This window comes from Miscanthus floridulus, chromosome 6, assembly GCF_019320115.1.
Source record: "Miscanthus floridulus cultivar M001 chromosome 6, ASM1932011v1, whole genome shotgun sequence".
Lineage (NCBI taxonomy): Eukaryota > Viridiplantae > Streptophyta > Magnoliopsida > Poales > Poaceae > Miscanthus > Miscanthus floridulus.
The window spans coordinates 125841165-125863192 of NC_089585.1; the positions used below are offsets into that span (position 1 = coordinate 125841165).

Consider the following 22028-nt stretch of genomic DNA (forward strand, 5'->3'; position numbering starts at 1 on the left):
GAAATCAAGTCCAAACAAACCTAGAGTATTAGGGACATCTCTTTTCTCCACTAATCTATCTAAAAAAAATCATAGAACATCACTTTTTTTTAGATGGAGGGAGTAAGTTATTTATCAAGGTTTTAAAACTCCCGCCACAGTTGCCGCTATCTCAGGATATAGCAGTTTGTAGAGGGTGTTATTTGCTTCTATGTACAATTTAGAACAAAAGCAATAATATGGAACCATGCCTTGTATTAACGAAATAACACTTTTAACCAGATACTCGCAATGACAAAATCATCTGTACATGTACTCATTGCAACACATCTAGTACAGTACTGCCACCACCGGTTCAAAACAACAAACCACAACTGTCCGAACACCAAAGATGTGATGCGTATGCGTGATACTGGTTTCGGAGTCCGAACACCAAAGATGTGATGCGTATGCGTGAACACCAAAGATCTTTCACGGGGAAGCTGGGGCTGGTGGTTTCGGAGTCTGATTTTTCTGGTTAGCTGCAGCTTGGGCAGCAGAGATTCTTGTGTCAGTCGCCATGGACTTCTTGATCTGGTGGTCATTACAAGAAAAAGAGAGCAATACATCAACACAACATGAAAGGAAAGCAGCCGATGCAAGCAGCAGATTCAACAGTCAGAAGAATGTTCAGGCAGAGGAGTTTATTTTCGAAACAGCATTCAATATAGGTTGGAATTTTGCCAATAACATTTTCAAATAACATTTTCTAGAACATCCTCCTGCGTTTCAACACATAAGATGGGAGATGTATGGCTACATGCCCACGATCAAAGCATGAAATTAGATGGATAGTTGCTGAAAGCTTAAAAAGTGGGTACCAGAGCAAGCCTCTCCCTGTGAATATCATTTATGTGCTGCAAATCATCAAGACGAAGATGGTTAGTACAAGATGAACAAAAGAATAATAAGTACTGGGAGAAATTTGAAAACAGACAACGATAAATAGAAATGTACAACTATCAACTATCAACTATCAACTACCTGTTTCTTGTATAGTTTGATTTCATCACCACTGAAGCCCGGCAAGGTGATATTCCAGCTTCTCTCTGTAATGGACAACACTAAGCTACAATAAAACTATATTTTAAACAAAAGGTAACCTAAAAGGGTAATATCACATATATTCTACAAGATAAAATAATATGGGAACCTGCATGGAGAAGTACATCTTTTGCTTCTAATGTGCTCGACTTCCTATGCTTTGCTAAAGAACAAGCAAATGTTGTGACCTGCTCCAAACAGTTATCAGCAAACCACAAATTAAACTTAAACTAGCTACTGGACAAGGAGTCCCAAGAGATGTGAAATGAAGTTGCTTGATACCATGACATGCAGATTTGATGATACATGATTGTAACTGAATGAATCCTTTGAAAAGTTTCATCTACCAAAATATTCAATGGTGACGACCTCATAGAATAATGTAGTTTGAGGGAGGGAGGGGGATATTGATACGGTCTAACAAAATAGAGATTAGGAGCCTTCAACCCTCTAGTAAGGGAGCTAGTCATTTCAAGAAACATTACATTCAGCAGCTAAATAGATTTCCTAGCCTAGCCCAACTTGCTTATAAGACTAAAGATGCTTTGTTATTATTCTTCTTGTTGAAAAGGAAATGCATTTCCAAATTGACAATAAAGCAGAGGGTAGAGTAACTTACAGACTCCACAAAATCTTCCGCGATGTCAATAAGAACATCTTCAACTTCAGGATCCAGCTTTTCATTAGGATCAATCTGCAAGTATTGAATGGTGTATATCAACCCAACAAATGTATTGTTCGCTATTCACAAAAGTAACCAATACTATTTACTAACTATATCCTACTTCAGCATTGGTCCAAGTATCGCTGGAGCAAAGCTTTAGCACAGGTCATCAGAAGCACATGAATATAATGGGAATTTTGAAGATGAAATCACAGCCAGATGGGGTAAAATGAAGCATTAAGATATTGTAGAATGGGGGTGCATAGAGGGAAAAAATCAGTGCTTTTACGTTATGTCATTTGCCCCATATGCTTATAAAGTGGATAAGATTCTTAAGTTTGCTCCTGGGGCTTAACAAGGTAGTTAAAGCTTATTAAGAACCTATTTGCATCAGAAGAATTAATTTTTATGCAAGTGCTTAATGCTTAAGCACCTTGCGTTGTACATGCCCTAAGTATCAACAATGAATTCTACTTAGCTCTTGTAAGTCGTTAAAACACAATAGTATGCAGTGATGAAGTATACTTTAAGTTGCTCCTGTGACCATATGAATTTGAATTATCATTTCCACATTGCCAAAGAAACATGCCCAGTGGTTAGATTTATGAAGTTTATAGAAGGATAATCAAACTACCAAATTGGTTGCCATGACTTCCACAGACACTGTACAGACCTAGCAAAAGATGGACTTGCAAAATGAATTGAGAGAAACCAAAGGGACCCACTGAACCGTTTCACACTACTTGAGAATCTTTGGTGCGAACTGATGAAATGGTTGATATATAATATAAGAGAAAAGAAGAGGAAAAAATGCTGACCATCTACCTTCTTTCAAAATACATTGAAGAAGTAGCAACATGCCCGTACTTGAGAACAAAAAAAAGGTAGAAACATACCTGTGCAACTAATTCATGTATGCTTCTCTTGGTGATTAGTCGAGTACCAGTTTCACTGGCATTTGCATCAGTTGCAGCTGCATCCACAGATTGTAAAACAGCAACATTTGGTATAGCTGGCGAATCAGGCTTTGGTGTCATTGATATTGGAGTACGAGCAGCTGGCTGCTGAGAAAGTTGTGGCTGATTTTTTGGGGCAGTACTTTGTTGATTTTGATGTGAGGAACTCAATTGTTGTTGCTTCTGATGCTGCTGCTGCTGCGTTAAAATTATGTTCTGTTGAGGTGGAGGCACAGGTGCAGATTGTTGTGGTCTTGGTTGTGAAACTAGTGGCCTCTGTTGGGGCCTAAATGTTGAAGACAAACTTTGTGGAGTTTGCTGTGAAGCCGGCAAAGGAGAAGGAGAACTCACAGTAATCGGCCTCATTAAAGACTGAGACGGGGCTCTCTGTGTGAAAATATCAATCAGAGATTATGACATGAATTGGGATGAATAAAAAGACCATTCCCGTGTACATTGGATTGGATGAAGAATAGAGCTTAAGTAAAAACAGCTAAGGTGCTAGTACCACAGAGGCGGTACAATTAGACAAAAACAGTTAGAATAAACAAGAATGGCGAAGCATTTGTAGACTAATAACTGGTAAATCCACATTTGTAGCAAAACTGTAATTGCACATCCCATGACAAATAAATTGAATATGCAATTTGTGCCTATTTTAACTTGGATACTGAACAGTGTAAACTTTTATGACCAGAGTTTAGATATATGATGTACCCCATAACTTAAACAGAAAGATAAGTTTCCTAGAAGTACAATATTTGTTGCTCTTATAAACAAGTTTTTCTTACTTGTGAACCTGGCATTTGGCTACCAGATGGAATAGGAGTTGTCGATGATGGAAGTCCAGGTCTGGGCTGCTGCGGACCAGATATTGCTCCTGGCCTCATCTGGGATGTGTTAATGGAACCAGCCATCCCAACATTCTGAATCCCAGGGGAAGGTTGCCTAAACTGGAGGCCATCAATAATAAGGAATCTTCAGTAAATCAAAAGCACAAATAAAGGATGCAATCTACTGACAATGGAAAGGCACCAGACCAGCAGGCAGGAAACAGATATACAAAATAATCTACCAAACCAGAGCATAGATGAACTACAAGCAGTGATAAGACACCATCTATATCTATACAGCTGAATTTGACAACCATGTGTTGATGCAAGGATGCCATGCCATGAGTTAACACAGGAGGTGAGAGGTAATCAGCAATTGAGTGTTTTCACTCCTAACCCTACATTATGAGTTGAATTTGACAGTTTCAAGAGTGGTTGGAGTGACAAGAAATAAGCAGCCAAATCTGTAGGACAAACATCACAAAAGACATGTTTGCATTCCATAGTTTGGATCTTAACTCTGAGGCCCCATGCTCAATAAGCTGTAAACCACAAAATTTAGTCCAGGCTACCAGTATTCTCTGGTAACTAGCTTGCAGCATTTAACCAACTGTATCTAATCCATACAGGTCATGGGGTTAGTGAAAAGAAACCACTGCACCTAGTACTCCACTAGTCACTATCCATGGTTATTCTAGAGCCAAGCTACATTTCAACCAATATTGATAGCATAACAATGAAATTGGCCGGGTAGACAAACCTGTGAAGATGGAGGCGGGGGCTGGTCAGGGCCGCGATGCATCGATCCAAACTGGTGAGCAAGCGGAGGCGGTGGAACGAACCCGGTGTAACCAGCGGGCGTCTGTGCGGGACGCGGCGCAGGCACTCCCAGAACAACCCCTCCGCGCGGCATAGGAGGAGCCGCGGAGGAAGGGGCCGGGACGGAAGCCGAGGAGGCCGCGGCTGTAGCAGCAGAGGAGGAGGAGGACATCGTGATGGGCGCCGCCAGGTGGGTGTAAGGCAGCCTCATTCGCGGCGGCGGCGGCCGCGCGGCCGCGGGGACGGGGCCTGGAGCCTCTAGGGTTTGAGTGGGGTTTGCGGCGGTGGTTGGGTTCGGGTTAGGGGTGGTGATGGCGGAGTCGGAGGCGGGTGCTGCGGTGGCGGCAGAAGTGGGTGGGTTGGATGGTGGCGCCGGAGAGGGAGCAGAAGCCAAGGTCGAGGAGGGCGGCGCCGCCGCGGCGTCCGGCTGCGGGGGCTGAGGCGCGTCCATGCTGTTCGACGATTTGCCCGGCCGTTCGGTGAAGCGGGGATTGTGGTGGCGTTTGGACTGTCACGGGGAATGCCGAATGCGATAGGGTTAGAAGGATGGAAAAGTTGAACCAGGTAGGGATGAGACAGGTCAGGACCAGCCGACCAGGCCAACGTACGGGAACGGAGTTGAGGAATGCAGTAGCTGTGGTGAGCACTGCGCAGCGGCCGGATGTGGTGGTGCGGCGTCCTCACCGGCTCACCCAGGAGCTCCCGCCGCCGGATGGGAACGGGTTGAGGGATGAGGTGCCGTCGGCACTAGGCAGGTTCGATCTGCGCTCGAGAGGAGAGTGGAGACGCAGGTCCTGGCCAGATCGCCAGAGGCGACTCCGACGCCCGCCCGAACCCCCTCGCCTCTCGCTTTGCTGTCCAGCTGGAGGCCTGGAGCTGCTTTGCGTACAGCCAATGGGCTTCGCTGAACAGCTACAGCCCAAACATCTGCAAATAGAAGTAGCCAGCAGGCCCAAATGCCCAATAACGTCTTGCCATGTTTGGATTTACCTTGGTGGCAGCAGTGGAACCCACAAAAAAGGTTCAAAAATGAATTACTATCGCCCCGTCTACTTCTACTTCCCCATCGTCTCGTCAACAGTCAACTCGTCGAGCTCACTTCTCTGCTTCTTTTTTTTGAGGGAACGCTTCTCTGCTTCTGGTCCCCGCCCGGGGGGCCATGCGAGTGTGCCGCTAGCAGCTTCGTTTGCCTGTACGGCTAGACGAGCTGGTGAGTCGGTGGCCCGTGTGGTGAGCGTAGAAGCTGCCAAGCTGGTCACAGTGCCCGCGCGGAGAGAAAACTTGCGCCTCCGGCGGTCCACGTGGCGAGGCGAGATGCGGCTTGCGCGGTGAGACAAGCTACTCCTCCCGCGCAGCCAAGCGAGCGAGCAGTACTTCCGGGTCTGGCAGCCCTCGCGGGAAACAAGATACGACTCCGGGTTCTACGGCGGCGGTACGGGGATTCCACGACTCGAAGGAGGCCAGCGGCGCTCCGGCCCAGCACGACAGCGAGCGTAAGAAGGTCCGTTCCCCACGCCCACAGACGGCGTAGCAAACTCACAGCCACCTTTTCCCTTCAGAATTGCTATTTGTCAACCGACTGATTTTGCTGCATCGATCAACTGAATTCTGGGACGTCGGATCGGACTTGTGGCGCGCTGGGTGGCGTCCGATCCAGCTCGCAGGCTTCCGCTCCCCCGGCACCGCACAGCCCGCACTCCGACGCTCGCAGGCTTCCGCTCCCCCGGCACCGCACCGCCCGCACTCCGACGCTCGCCGCCGCCCTTCTGCTGCCCGCCTGCACCGCCGCCAGTTCGCCCCCAGTCTGCCGCCGGGCTCGGAGCTCGCGGACCCAGCAGGCGCGGCGCGGGGCGCGCGGCCCCGGCAGGCGCGGCACGGGCGCGCGGGGCCGGCGGCCGGCGACGAGGATGGTCGGTGCCCGGCGACGAGGAGACCGGCCGATGAGGAGGCGCGACGTGTGCGGCTCACGGGGAAGCGAAGGGGGAAGGGATAAGGCTAGAGGGTGGGCCCACCGTAATTCGTGAACAATTTGTAATTGTTTCTGAAATTTTTGAATAATTTCTCTTATATATGTAATCATAGAAATAATTTATAATGTTTTCTAAAAAATAGCATATGCTGTATTATATCTGAATTACACTACTGTTTAATAAATTACACTGAAAAAATTATTGTAAATATAGTAATAAGCAAGTGTATAAGTGCATGGAAAAAAATTAGTTGGCCTGAGTGTCACCTAACAGATCCTTTCCCTTTCAACAATCCAATTTCGTTTCCCTTTATATTATGAATAAATATCAAAACAAGGGTTCAAATCTACCCCTTCATTTGCCTATCCCAAATCGTCATTTCTCACGAACCAAAGGCCACCTGTATAAGCATAAAAAAATACTCCAGATTGCTTGTATTGCCTTGCCTTTTACAAAAAAAAAAGTACTTCTACGACGAATGTGTGTCTCTATAAGCATACAAAAATAAATATGAACAAGCACGAGGATTGTTTTGCAAAAAGTAGATTCTACTACTCCAGTTTCCAAGCGCTGCTGTTTGTCTCCAGAGTCCGGACAAATCGATGGGCAAAAGCGGAAAGAAACCGAGGGAATCGCACCGGCAGCGCCGCGGCCGCCGGGCGTCGCACTTCGGCGACGACTTACCTTCGTCAGCCTACGACGCGCCACCGCGCCAAAACGAGGACTCCTCTGACGACAACGACGACACCAGCGAAGCAACAGCGGAGGACGAACCAGAGAGGGATGCGGAAGCAGGCGAGCAGGACCAATGGCGAGCCGGATCAATGCCTTCCAAGTTTCACCTATACCAGCTCTCCGTGCAGGTACTTGATACCTCATCTAGATTCATGAAGAGCTTGGATTTGTGAAAAGCCTCTGTGTTCACAACTTGTTCGACGATATGCCAATGCGTGTGATATTTTGTGTTTAGTCGCCAAAGGGGGACATCAGCTACCTGCAAAAGTTCTTCCTGATGTACGTCGGCGGGCGCGTCCCTCTCCACCTGCAGGAGGATTTCTGTGGCACGGCCCTTCTCAGGTCAAAGCACTAGCATGTAGCCTCTGTGTGAACGTCCTGTCTTCGTTTTATCGGTTACCTTCGATGCTTTGTGCTGTGTTTTACAGCCCTTTTAGCAAGAAATCATTTCCATATATTTCCATTCTGCTGCTGGTGCACATGTTTTTAGAAGGTACCACACAAGTGTCTCAATGGTTACTATTTAGCCAAAAAAAAAACTTTTGTTTTGTTGAATATGTTACAGAGTAGAGACTAGAGAGATGACTTAGATTTAGACCCTGTTTGGAATTTGTATGCATTAATGCTAATAGTTAGTTGCTAGCCGAAGGAAACTAGTTAATAACTTTTTATTAGTGAAGCTATTAGCTAACCTATTAGTTGAGCTCCGTTTGGATCCTCTATCTAAGATGTTTTGGCTTCTCTACATACATTGTTTTACTATGCATCTAGACATAGCGTATATCTATGTACATAGCAAAAGCTATGTATCTAGAAAAGTCAAAACGTCTTATAATTTATAATGGAGGGAGTAGTTAGTAGTACTTAGTTTGGGAAAGCCAATTAATAACTTTTTAGCTAGGTAGTTTATTTTTTGAGCTATTAATTGGATTATTAGTTAGGTATTTTGGATCCACTAGTACTAATTTAGCTGCTAACAATTAGTACCAATGGATCCGAACATGCCCTTAGTGTGGATATATCTATTGCTCATGATTTATGGCCTTCATCTTGGCAGCACCGAGTGGATCCATACTGATGCAAGAAGAACAGCAATCGGCTTAGATTTGGACCTTGAGTCACTTGAGTGGTGCCTTGAAAACAACCTAAGCAAGATTGGAGCTGATGGATATTCAAGAATGTTGCTTTTCCATGGAAATGTTCTACAACCGAAGGATGCCCGTCTTGTCAAGCAAAAGTTTAGTGATCTTGTGCATGGTCTCCATGTGAACAGCGACAATGGCTCAGGAAGTAACAGTTGCGAGCAGACGGGTCTTGCTGATTCGAAGTGCTTAGCCAATTCGACCATGTCAGAGGCAACTTTTCCTGGAAGGGATATTATCTGTGCATTCAACTACAGCTGTTGTTGCCTGCATAGTCGAAAGGACTTGGTTTTGTATTTCCGGCATGTATGCAGTGCGCTCTCGAAAAGAGGTGGTATATTTGTAATGGATGTATATGGTGGCACATCATCTGAACGTAAGTTACGTCTCCAGCGGAAATTCCCCAGCTTCACGGTGAGCGTTGTTGGGTTAATTGTTAGCATTGAATAGTAGTTACAAAATCACAAAGGAAACATGGTAGACACAAAATATCCTAGGATAGGCATATATTTATATTTTGCTATGTTTCTTTTTTCGATCAAGGTTTGCACTGTCTGTAAGAGTTTAGATTTACAGCGTGCCAACAGATTATTGGTAGCATTGTCAGTAATATGCAACATAGAATATGTTTGAGTGCAATATTTTCTTGAGCAATATAATTTTCTATTGGTGTCCCAGTTCATTTTTCTGCAGTTATATGTTATGTTTGATTTAATTTGGCATGGAAATGTAGTAAGCTAATATAAGACATTTAAAGTTAGCAACTCACAAAGAGTTGCCATCTGTGGAATGAATGAGATATATTTGTTTGACCTGGTTTTATATTTCTTAAATATCTTTAGTTGTTTTGAAATTTAGGTTGGATCTTTGGTAGTGTGTAAAGATTATAATATCTCCATTACACTTTGGGTTTAGCGTCCTAGTCTTATAATTTGCGCCCTTGTACTTTTGCAAATTGATACGTCGCAGTTTGCAGTTGCTTAATCAGAGTAGAGCAGTACTAAATCTTGAATTTTTCTCCCCGTTATGTATAACCTTGCATACAGTATTTCTGGGAGCAAGATGAGTTTGATATCATCAGTCGCCAAACAAGGATCAGTCTCCACTTTCAAGCTGGAAAAAAACAAATGCTGAGGCATGCTTTCACATACCATTGGCGCCTGTAAGTAGCTTAAACATTACTTGTCAAAACTTCACTTCAGAATCATTCCTTATTATTCCCATTCACTTGGTGGAATGTTACAGAGGCTGCAAGTGTGTAACTCTTTCAGCTACTACACCAATCCATTAGCATTAGAACTCATTGAAACTCTAGTTATAGGTTTAACAAGTTTTTGATTCCAGTATTGCACCATGCATGGCATGTGGTTGGCTTGCAGCATCTATCTGAAATTTTCTTGGCTGGCGTTTGCTTTAGACGTTTCTGTGACAGTATGCTTTCTTCCAATGCCATATCTATGTAGTAGCTCTTAGTAAAGAAGGATATTATTTTTTTTGGAATAATCAGCAGGAGCACTGCTATATCATATAAGAGAGGAGCAAGAATCCAGTTTACAGCTTAAAGGTTATTACATAGCTAAACCACTCAAACTCAAAAGGCAGGTAGCATAAAAGAAAGGACTCATGGCGGTAACTGTAGTTTTCCCAGTGCTCTACTGAAGAGGCCTAGCTCTTCCTTGATGAGCCCCAGCACTTGAGCCGGCGTCCGCGTTGTCCCCTCGAAGGTTCTCCGGTTTCGCTCTTTCGAAATGTTCAGGCTGAGTACATCAAGATGGCTGCTGTTGTTCTTTGTTGAGTTATTGATCTTCCCTGTAGTGACTTCTCCCACCAGATTTTCATAGAAAGAAGGATATTATCTTTGGGGCTTTCTGTAATTGTCGTCAGCCGTACACTTTAAGTACCAGTGAAGCTTCCTTCCCATTTTATCTTTATCTCTGGACATTATGCACTGCATCTGCAAGAAAAAAAAATGATTATTTTCTGCAAGTAGAGGAGTACCATCTTCAAATGTGTAATTCTTGCTGCTCTTGGGCAGATGGTCGATACCAGAGATCAAGGACTGCTTGGAGGAGGCTGGATTCAAGTCGGTCCACGTTTGGATCAGGGAGATGCCAAATACCCAGTCAAGTGGAAACGCCAAGGAATATAATGCCAACCGAGACGTGAAGTACGAAGAATCGCAGCGTTTCAATCAAGGAGATGCTTGGAACGCCTACGTCGTTGGAGTAGCAAATATCTAGCTGGTACGTGCTGAATTCTGCTACGAAAATGGGATGGTGGTTCTCACTCTCAGTTTCCCCTGCCAATTAATGTTTCCTGAACGCTTACGCTTTAATCACGACTATTGCATCGCGTTGCTGTGAAAGTATGCAGGGTTGTTATTACCGTGCCGCAGAGAACTTTGTACTCCAGAACACGACCTCAATAATGTTTCTATTTTCAAACTGATGGGTGTTTCGATAAATACTACTCTCTTTCGTGACATCTTTGTATTAGGCCTTACTTGATTTGCGATTCGAGTTTGGGCCATTGATGGTCGAATCGGCGCTCGGTCATACAGCTTTCTACCAGATGGAGCTTTCCGCTATAAGCCTTTCAGCCTAATTGGACCATATCTAACTAGTGCTATCGTCTTCTCCTTTTTACTGGCATTGATGCGTGAGTAGCAGCCGTTTTCCTTGTCCTGTCATTTTCACCTCATCGTCTGTAATGTAGGCGTCTCCGCCTCTCCGGGTCCGTCCCAGACGTGGCGGACTAGCTGTTAGCAGTCATCACTCTTGGCCCGCCGTGCACGCATGCACTATTAAGTTTGGTTAAGACTGACGAATGACGATCTAGAAAAATGGTGTACACAGACACCCTACATGTAATTATCAGGGGGGCTGGACTGTTGCTGCTGCTGCTTAATGTTTGGACCAATTCAGCAGACCGGTAAATAAAACTGGTGCAGCAGTTTGATTTTGAGTTTTGTCTGCAGTCGCACATAAGGTGCGGGTGCCCATCATCAAAGTGCTGACAGATTCTTATCTTTCGTTTTAAAGAAGGCTGCAGATTCTTGTTGCCTTCCATGCTGGACTCCAACGAGGAACGGGATTAGAGACGTGTGGATGTATCCCTCCAGACGATGATGAGCCGACAAAGGATGAGGAGGAGGAAACGCACGGCAAAGATCCATCACTGGTAAATAAACAAATAAACACTTGTAATTTAACTTGATAAGCGGCGACCAACGAATGATACAAGAAGAAGAGACCACATGGTTTAATTGTTAGCCATGCTGGTTGCTGCTCATGCGACGATGAAACGATGAAAGCTGAAGCAGCAAGTGGCCAGAAGGCCGAGGCTTGAGAGCGACGTAAACCAGATCACTCCAGCCCAACGGGCTTTCGGCTTTCTCTATCATCATATAATACGGCCATACGGGTTCTAGTGGAGAAGAGCAGGCAGGACCAGGACGCCTGGGGGCGGCAAGATCAGGGAGCGAGCCTTCTGAGGAAGACCAGTCGACGCGTCGTCGGGGGGCAATGTCCATGACCATGAGCCAAGTTGTCCACATCCACGTACGTAGATACAGGGCATGTTTGGTTGGGTGACCAACTTCTAGACAGATCTGCTGGGAATAAGATGTGGATGTTTGGTTGTCTGTTCTTGGGCTTTAGCTAGGCTTCAGCTGGCTACCGTACGCATGTTACCTGGCTCCCAGAGAATGGATTGCCGATCCGTTTTTCTGGGGCCTGGCTCGGCTAAGCCTCGCGTCTAAGTCTCGTCACCGCTCACGCTCCTCCGCTCGGTGCTTCGCTCCTACGCCCTGTCAACGGAACCAACTCCACAACGGCTAGAGCGACCGGGTCCTTCGGATCTTCAACAACCAGCACACCTCGCGCATACTCGCTGCGTCCACGCACGCACTCGTCGTGCCCACGACTCGCTCACCGCGCACACGCGTGCCCGGTCTCCACGGCACCTGCAATCCCGCCAGGCGCGCTCGCCCGCTCTCGCGTGTACAGGCATGGCCAAAGGCCACCACTATAACCTATATATGTACACAACATATGATCAATCCAAGTGTCCAGTTGATCAATCTTATTCTACATGGTATCAGAGCCCAAGGCTCTTCAGAATCCCTTCGCCACATCTCACTCCCATGGTGCCCTCCTCCAATCACTCAAACGCTTCCTCCGACCATGGCTTCTCTGTCACTCCCGCCTCCGCTTCTCATATCCAAGGGATCTCCATACACCACCATGTCCCTGTCACCCTCGACATGGACGAGGGAACTACGGCCAGTGGCGCCTCTTCTTCGACTCGACCCTCGGCAAGTTCGACCTCAAGGGCCACGTTCGCTCTCCCACACTCTCCGACGAGCGCGATCGCGAGTGGCGCATGGTCGACTCATGCGTCATCAAATGGATCCTCGCCACCGTCTCCAAGAGCGTCTTCGACGTCATTAGCCGCGATCGCCACGACGCCTTCTCTTTGTGGCACGCCGTCGAGGGACTCTTCCAGGACGAGCTGCAGCACGCCGTGTACCTAGAGGTCGAGCTGTGTTCCCTACAGCAAGGCGACATGTCGATGAACGACTACTGCACCAAGTTGAAGCGCATTGCCGATCAGCTGCGTGACATCGACCACCCCGTCTCCGAGCCGAGTCAGGTGTTCAACCTTCTCCGTGGCCTCAATCCCTGGTACCGCTATGTCAAGCCGGTGATCACCTCCAAGTACCCGCCGCACAACTTCATGAGCGCCCGCTCCTTCCTCATCCTCGAGGAGCTCAGCTTCCAGCACGACACCAATGCTGAAGCTGGATAGGCCCTCGCCGAGACTCATGGCGACCACTCTGGCGGCTCCTCCAGCTCGGACTCCACTGGCGCCAAGGACGGGTCCTCCTCCCCCAATGCCAATGCCTCCAACAATCAGTCCGTGTCGTGGGCCACGAGCTACAACCCATGGCAAGGTATGGTGCAGGACTGGCTCATGCCTTTTCATGCACTTGGCGCCGGCGTCCTAGGGCCCCGTCCTCCGTTCCAGCCGTAGCAGGCGATGGCGGCCACTCACCTCCAACCGACCAGCCCTTCCAACGCCTTCGACACTGGCACCCTCTACGCAATGCTGCAATCCACCGGCGTCCCGCATCATTCGGGAAGCGCGTCGGACTGGTACTTCGACATCGGAGCGACGTCGCACATGTCTTCCTCTCCTGGTAACTTCCCTCCTTCCACCCTTTGGCCATCCTCTTCCATCATCACAGTAGGCAATGGTGCTCGCATGCCGGTAACTCATCAAGCACAAACATTCATTCCTACTGCCACCACTACTCTTCATTTAAATGATGTTCTTGTTTCACCTTCACTCATTAAGAACTTGATCTCTGCTCGCCACCTAACCCGTGATAACAATGTTTCCATCGAGTTTGACCCTTCTGGTTTCTCCATCAAAGATCTTCCTACCAGGGCGGAGATGCTCCGATGTGAAAGCAGCGACGACCTCTACCCCCTCCGCCTCCCACATCATCAAGCTCTTCATGCATCCTCGGTGACGTCCCTATGGCATCAGCGACTAGGACACCCAGGCCATCCAGTTACTTCTCAACTTTTGCAAACTTTTACCTTTCGTTGTAATAAATCTGATGATCATTCTTTTTCTTCTTGCCGGCTAGGCAAACATGTTCGACTGCCTTTCACCGATTCTGCATCAAAGACATTTTCCCTTTCCAATTACTTCACTCTGATGTTTGGACGTCACCTGTTCTTAGTCATTCAGGTTACAAGTATTATGTTGTTTTTTCTTGATGATTATACTCATTGTCTATGGACAATTCCCCTTCGCAATAAATATGATGTTCTTCCAACTATTCGAGCGTTTATTTCCTATGTTCTGCCGATCCTCGCCTTCTAGACAGACAATGGCTGGGAGTATGACTCCACCGCCATGCGCCTCCTCCTCTCCTCTCTCGGCACTCAGCTCTATCTTTCCTGCCCGTACACATCGTAGCAAAACAAGAAAGCTGAGCGTATTCTCCGCATTGTTAACAATTGTTTGCGTACAATGCTTATGCATAGTGCAGCTCAGTTGGCATTCTGGGCCAAGGCACTGGCCATGATGACCTACTTGATCAACCGCCGTCCATGTTGTGCCACTAGAACCACGACGCCATACGCCCTGCTCTTCGGTGTGGCGCCCTCCTACGAGGAGCTCCGTGTTTTTGGCTACCGGTGCTTCCCCAACATGATCGCCACATCGAGTCACAAACTCACCGCGCGCTCAACGTCCTGCGTCTTCATCGGGTACCCGGTGGACCATCATGGCTACCGCTGCTACGAGATCGTGACTAGTCGGGTCATCACCTCGCGACACATCGTCTTCGACGAGGTGGTCTTTGTAACACCCTAGGTGTTAAGCATGCATTTAACCTTGACATTGCATGATCATAAGCATCCATGAGCACGTATCCCATCCGCATTGAATAGGGGAAGGGAGAGGGTTTTCGCCCTAATCCTTCGCCTTTCCCCAACTACTATGCCTTCTCCTTAAATATAGGAAGGGAGAGGGCTTTTGTCCCGTTCATTCGCCTATTCCTCATCTGCCGCCTATTCTCCTTCTTCCTTCTCGCCAAGAGCATTTGAGTGCCACGACAGTTCCTAGGAGAAAAAGGGGAGAGCAAGAGAGAGGATAAAACTCACAGATCCATTCATGAATCTGGAGCGCAATGTCGAGCTGGAGGTCATCCGTTGTGAGCGAGTCGGTGTTGGCCGCCTTCATCGAGAAGGGGGTGCTACCACCGAAGCAGGTGGCACACTGGAGGGCTCCTGCAGGGGAGGATTTCCCGTGACCTCGGGACGGTGAGGTTGTCTCCTTCCTCGCCTTCCATGAGCATGGGTTAGGATACCCCACGCACTGGTTCCTGCACGGGCTCCTCAATGAGTGGGCGTGGAGGTACAGCACCGCAATCCGACTAGGGTGCTGCATATCGCTAGCTTCGTCACTGTCTGCAAGGCCTTCCTCAGGATGGAGCCGCACGTGGACTTCTTCCGATGGCTCTTCTCCGGGCGAGCTTTCTCCGGGCGAGCAGCTGCTCAGGTTGGCCAGTTCATAAAGTTTGATGAGATGTCAGAGACATCCTCCAGCCATGGTGGCCATACTTCGATAGGCAGCATCCCTATCCAGGAGCTACCCCATCTGTATGGGAAAGTCTAGAGCTCCATGCTCTCCTGCTGAGCATCTATGGGTGCGACGCCCTTGAGGTACCCGTTGCGCTCGTCAAAGTCGAGGGAGCAGAACCAAGCGGGGCCCTTGCGGTGGTGGTTATGTCTGGTGGCAGTAAACGCTCTTGGATGATGCCCGTGAACTTATGAACTTGTTGCGGTACTTGGTGCCTGCGTGCGGAAGACACTCGGACCTGGACTTTGCTGCCATCTACAGAGGGTACACCGATGACTGGAGCGCAAACGCCATCTATGTGCTCGGGGAAAGCTTGCTGCCACACGCACAGTTTGGTGGCCAAGCAAGTCTTCACGTAGTGGGTGATGGAGGCTCGCCGTGTGAATGTGGCTGAAGGCGTGCGTCAAGAAGACGTCACCTAGCCTATGGATGGAGTGGAGGCCAGGTCAGAAGCTTCATCCGAGCTGAGCGTCGCCCCATCGGAGGGCGAGTAGCCTTTATCTTCGTCGGTCGTGTCGTCAGCCGATGCCACCGGGTGGCCATAGTAGAAGTAGTTAGTAGATGTAATAGTGTAAATTCATGGGGGAGCCCCTATGTGAATAGTTGTATTGACGAATACATCAATTTTTGTTTTGTGGTGAATTACTTCGTTCGGGGAAGCTTATCCCGTCCGTTCCTTGTTTTTACCCTAGCATAGCTCTGCTTTTTATTCTTTCTTTTTCGCACCTGCCCATTCGTCCCGTAGGCTGCAACCTTGAGAGCCTAAGCATGGCTCGTGAGGCTTAGCTACTTGTAACCGTAGGTAGAGGTGGGGCACGGTCGGTCGAAATGTTGAAGCAGAGTTACGTAAAGTAATTAAAGGAATGGACTACCCTTTCGTTCGGGTATAAAAATGTATTTACCATATGATAGTAAAAAGAGAGAGAGGGTACCATACCCCCGTGGAGCCCCTGAGTGACCCGGGCAGAAAGTGTTCGGGCCGAAGTGCTTTGCAGGAGCGAATGTTGAATGAAAGGAAATGGTAAGACCAAATTTTTAAGGGAAGAAACGACGTAACTATTCGATGTTCTAAGTGTTGGTGAGAACATCGCCGTTGTCATCCTTCAGTCGGTAGGCACCCGGTCAGATAACTTTAGTCATCATATAGGGTCCTTCCCATGGCTGAGAGAGTTTGTGCATGGCTGAGAGAATTTGTGCTTCTCCTTGGTTGATTGGGTCCTTCGAAGCACGAGGTCTCTGACCTAGAGGATCCTTCCTCTGATTTTCCTCTCATGGTACCTGCGGAGAGTCTGCTGGTAGCGAGTGGAGTAGATGACGGTTGTCTCATGGGCCTCCTAGAGTAGATCGACTACGTCTTGTTGAGCCTCCATGGCTTGGTCACGGTTGAAGGCCTTTACTCTTGGGGCACCATGGTCAATGTTGGAGGGCAGCACTGCGTCAGCTCCGTAGGCTAGGAAGAAGGGTGTGAACCCTATGGATCGGTTTGGGGTCATTTTCAGGCTCCAGAGGATCGCTGGGACCTCTGCAACCCATCGCTCAATGTAATTGTTGAGTCGATCGAAGATGCGTAGCTTAAGTCCTTGGAGGACCATGCCATTAGCACGCTCGACCTGGCCGTTAGTACGTGGATGTCCGACCAAGGCCCAGTCAATCCTGATGCCATATCCATCACTAAAGTCTAGGAACTTCTTTTTGATGAAGTTAGTTCCTTGGTCAGTGATGATACAGTTAGGAATGCCGAACTAGTAGATAATGTCGAGGAAGAATTTGACTGCCTCTTCCGAGTGGATGTTGGTCATGGGCTTTGCCTCTATCCACTTGGTGAATTTGTCCACTGCTACGAGTAGGTGAGTGAAGCCGCTCGGGCCCTTTTTGAGGGGTCCTACCATGTCGAGGCCTCAGACCACGAACGGCCAGGTGATAAGGATGGTTTGGAGCTCCTGTGCTAGCAAATGAGTTTGCCGAGCATAGAACCGGCATCCCTCGCACCTACAGATGACCTCCTCTGCATCTTGTAGTGTGGTGGGCTAGTAAAAACCTTGGCGAAAGGCTTTTCCGACCAGCGACCTTAGGGTCGCGTGATGTCCGCAGATTCTGGCATTGACCTCGAGGAGAAGCTGTTTCCCTTGGTTGGTAGGGATGCACTTCATGAGTACCCCCGATGGACTTTTGAAAGGTCCTAATGGCTAGAGGGGGTGAATAGCCTAATAAAATTTCTACAAAACACTTAACAAAATGGTTAGACAATTATGAGGCGAAGCAAGAGTTGCGCTAGCCTACTCAAAATACAAGCCACCTATCACAATTCTAGTTTAGATAGTATCTATTCACACAATAGCTATGACACTACCCTATGTTAGTGTGCTCTTAAAGGCTAACTAAAGAGCCACACCAACCAAGCAAGCAAGCTCTCACAACTAGCTACACTAAAGAGCTTGACAACTAGTTTGTGGTAATATAAAGAGAGTAATTAAGAAAGTTATACCGCCGTGTTGATGAAGGAACCAATCAATCACAAGGATAAATAACGATGAAGACAAATCATCTCAAAATCAAAGGATGAACACAATGATTTTTTACCGAGGTTCACTTGCTTGCCGGCAAGCTACTCCTCGTTGTGGCGATTCACTCACTTGGAGGTTCACGCACTAATTGGCATCACATGCCAAACCCTCAATAGGGTGCTGCACAACCAACACAAGATGAGGATCACACAAGCCACGAGCAATCCACTAGAGTACCTTTTGGCGCTCTACCGGGGAAAGGTTAAGAACCCCTCACAATCATCACGATCGAAGCCGGAGACAATCACCACCCTCCGCTCGACGATCCTCACTGCTACAAGCCATCTAGGTGGTGGCAACCACCAAGAGTAACAAATGAATCCCACAGCGAAACATGAACACCAAGTGCCTCTAGATGTAAACACTCAAGCAATGCACTTAGATTCTCTCCCAATCTCACAAAGATGATGAATCAATGATGGAGATGAGTGGGAGGGCTTTGGCTAAGCTCACAAGGCTACTATGTCAATGAAAATGGCCAAAGGTGTGAGCTTCAACCGGCCATGGGGCTTAAATAGAAGCCCCCACGAAATAGAGTCGTTGTACCCTTTCACTGGGCACAACGCGGGGTGACCATTGTAATGCTTTGCTAAAACATTTCACGAGCATCATAATTATGTGCATGTGTGTATAGCATAAATTATAAATCAAAGTTCGGTTCTTGAAACAATCATATGAAACATGAGACAAGGGTTATGTTTTATATAATACTATTTAGTATTCTGATCGAATGGTTGTCGAAATAAAAGTGCTATAGAACGTTTGGCTAACAGCGATGAATTATGTGCGGTCACAGACCAGGATAGCTGGTTAGAACATCGAGTAGGCTGGATTTGGGGTTCGACGTGAAACCGTTTGGAACAACGTCCATTCGCATGGGCTGGAAAGTAGGTCGACGAAGCTAACTTTGGCTAGTTTTGTACACCGATTGGCTTAGGAAATCATGCAATGTCACTGCTTCGATTGATAGCTGGATGTACCCTCTTGAGCATTGAGCGATTAGTTTGGCGTTTGGAGCACGGCGTACATGTTTTCTACTTGCTTCAGAAAGTGTGCACAGCATGTAGCTGTGCCTGGGCGCGGTCACCACCCACTGGCTTGCCAGCGCCCACAGCCACTCAAGCCACGACCACGGACACATAGGCTGCGCTCACCGTCATGCTAGCTGTGTCCCACCACAGTGCCAGTGCTTGCGCGTGGTCCAACGCGGCGTGCCAGGTTTGCCTGCCATCGCTGTCACCTCGGCATCGCTTTCGCACTGCCTCATTTGTCTAGCACTGCCCGACGCGATGGCGCCATACCGCGCTCGTCGCCTTGCCGCAGTGGCCATGCAGACGGTCATCTGGGGTATGTCCCGCCTGTCCCGTTGTTCCGTAGTGGTGATGTTGGCCCGTGCGTTGACGCCGTAGACGAACCAAGCCAAGCCATGACCTCCCCTGCCCCGCTGTCTCCATGGCTATCGAGACGATTCTTCTCAATTCGCCGTGACCATAGCATTAGACTCCAATTCGGCTTAGGCTCGGCTTCGTTAGGTATCTGGTCATGTCCTGTCCCCACCTTGCTGTGTATACCGTTGCACAGGGCCGCAATTTCGTAATTCTATGCCACCGGGTCCATAAGACCGTACGGACGCTTCCCAACGGCAAGCCAGCCACACCGAGCACCCCATAGCAATTCAGTGCACCCTTAGCTTTACCTTACCCTCCTGAGCACCCCACGCACCTTAGCCGTAGCTTTGTGGTGGGCCAGCCACCACCGCCACGGTCGTGCCATTGCCAGGCGCTATCACCTCGTCGGTGCACACACGGACAGCACTACTCGGGTTTCCTCTAGCCAGACCATCACCGCAAGGATCTTCATGGGTGGTTACTCGAGCTCGTTAGCTGTTTGGTTTGCTTTGTTGTCGCTATGGCTTACGAGAACGCCTCCACCATTGTAGGTCTTGGCTCATCGCCGGGGAGGGATTTTGGGATGACGCCTCTGCTTGCCAAACTGCTTCTAGACACCATGTGCTGCCTTGGAGGTACTCATCAGTCCCTTAGTTAGGTCTTGGGGACTCGGGTGTCATCGGCGTGCCAGCTCAGTGCCCGCGCCATCGCGCCGGTGCGCGCACTGGTGCCGAGGGGCACCACCGTGGTAAAGAAGGAGGAAGGGGAGGACGTAACCGAAAAATCATAGACTGGGTAAATAGTGTCTTAGCGCTCGTAGTAAATGTCAGGTAGTTCGGGGGTGCCTGTGCATAATTGCCGTCGTGCGCAGGCCCTGCCCCGTCGTGGGCCGTTGGCCGTCTGGGCCGCGCCTCCACGTGGGCCGCACGGTGGCCTGCTGACGCACGCGGGCGGGATGGCACGCTGGGCTGGGCCAGCGTGAGTGGGCCAGAGAAGTGGGAATCGATTTTGTCATTTCCAGTAAATAAGAGAAGTTTATTTATTTTAGTTATGGATCCAACTTCGATACATCGTAGTAAATTGCGTGGTTGTCCAAAAATAGTGAAACTAAGTTTGTTAGGTTCGCAAAGAAACCATCTATCTGTTAGTGTAGTTAGTTTCCAGTTAGTTGTTATGATGATAGGCTCATAATATTTAAGTAGAAAGCTTAGCGTTATATCGATCAATAATTGCAGGAATTATGGTGGCAAACCGGCAATAGCTTTAGCTTTGAAATTGTTACAGTAGGTTCCTTAGGCCTTTATATATTTGCTGTAAAAATTGGTAGCCGTAGAACGAGTTGCTTAATAGCGTAGTTATTATCCTTGCTCTATTGTATGTATCGTAAATCGGCATTAGGAGTAGGAATATCCGTAGTCGCCATAGGAATGTATGTCATGTTCATACTTGTTAGTGGTGGTGGTACGTAGCTTAGCCTTAGTGGGTAGACCTCACTTAGTAGTTTAATAGATGTACTTTTAGGTTAAGAGTTGTTGTTGCCATCTTATTAAGCAATGCATCATCATTTCATGTAGATCGCGAACAGGTGGACTTCGTACCCGTCGGCGAGCCAGAGTACGACGAGGTGATCAAGGAGTACAAGGAGGAGCTCTTCACATAGGAGGGAGCCCCGGAGCCCGTTGGTACTGACCTTGCTGACCCGGCACCTGCCCAAGGCAAGCCCCGGTGCATAACCCCTATTTTTAAAGGATCACTAAATATATTTATATGATATGCATTTATGTTATAGGCATTTTATGGAAACTACATGCATAAGTATATCTACCGATGAGTCCTGCTAGTTTAGGTCAAGTAGTTGCTATGCTCAGGATGTCGGTAGCGTGAGTAACCTGCCGTTACTCGCAAATAGGTGATTAAACTGTGATATCATGATGAAATAATGGAAAGGAAAATGGTGACCGGGCAGGGATGTGGATTTGGTGCTGGTGGGTGTGAGGGGTTGTGTCCTGCGGCCAACAGGGCATAGCCCGGTTACACTTTTTCCCTGTCTGTGTCGATTAAGGACCGGTCGTTGCATATGACTCTAGGAAAGTCACAGATTATTGTCCCGAGCACATACTTGGGTATGGGCGCAAGAAAGACTTGCTACTCTTTTGTCACAGATTCGGCTCTTTCCAGACCGACTGATGGGAAGACGAGGTGGTGGAGGTCCTTGCACCGCACTGAGTTCGGGACTCAGGGGCGGGGGCTTGGAGTCCAAGTTTGGACGGAGACCTGGACACCCAAGACAGGAGTGTGGTGGGTTAGTCCTATTTGTGACTGGGGTACAAGCGGGGCGTGTGTCTTCGGGGCACCCAGCTGGGCACATTGATTCGTGAATCACCGGGCTATCCGGTACGGCTTGTCTGCGGTTTAGCACCGTAGTAAGAACTTGAAGTGGAAAAGAAGAAGGAACAGCATCGATTGCTCAACTCTTGCTTGAAAGTAGAATAGGTGCTTATATAGATTGACTAGATGAAAACTTAATACGGCTGATGATAATAATGTATCAATAAGGACTCACTATTAGTATTACTTTTTGCTAAAAGAGAACCAGCAACCATAAAGCCTAGCATATCCCTTGGAGTCGGGAAAGTATTCCCACTAGTCGGATAAGTCTTGCGAGTATATTGTGTACTCAGGGTTTATTTATCCCTGTTGCAGGTGATGCTTGAGGAGTACCTTGTGTGGAGGATTC

General features: G+C 48.0%; 2 protein-coding genes across 3 annotated transcripts; one reads left to right on the plus strand and one right to left on the minus strand.

The window, feature by feature from the left end:
- Positions 1–214: 214 nt before the first annotated feature.
- LOC136456892 (transcription initiation factor TFIID subunit 12-like) lies at positions 215–5135 on the minus strand. The gene is made up of 9 exons (XM_066456886.1): positions 4943–5135; positions 4276–4842; positions 3474–3635; positions 2623–3069; positions 1682–1756; positions 1172–1250; positions 1003–1067; positions 840–875; positions 215–552 (listed from the first exon to the last, which is right to left on the minus strand). The coding sequence occupies exons 2-9, from the start codon at positions 4783–4785 to the stop codon at positions 451–453; spliced, it is 1476 nt and encodes a 491-aa protein (XP_066312983.1). The 5' UTR covers positions 4786–4842; positions 4943–5135; the 3' UTR covers positions 215–450.
- A 328-nt stretch (positions 5136–5463) lies between these two features.
- LOC136456893 (uncharacterized) lies at positions 5464–10659 on the plus strand. 2 transcript variants are annotated; one of them, XM_066456888.1, is made up of 6 exons: positions 5464–5835; positions 6892–7167; positions 7275–7381; positions 8097–8595; positions 9228–9343; positions 9689–10193. In XM_066456888.1, exons 2-6 carry the CDS (start codon positions 6907–6909, stop codon positions 9741–9743), a joined length of 1038 nt encoding a protein of 345 aa, XP_066312985.1. In that variant the 5' UTR covers positions 5464–5835; positions 6892–6906; the 3' UTR covers positions 9744–10193. The 2 variants fall into 2 exon arrangements, with proteins under 2 accessions (XP_066312985.1, XP_066312984.1); XM_066456887.1 differs by lacking the exon at positions 9689–10193 and adding an exon at positions 10217–10659 and having other exon boundaries at positions 5472–5835.
- Positions 10660–22028: the final 11369 nt, after the last annotated feature.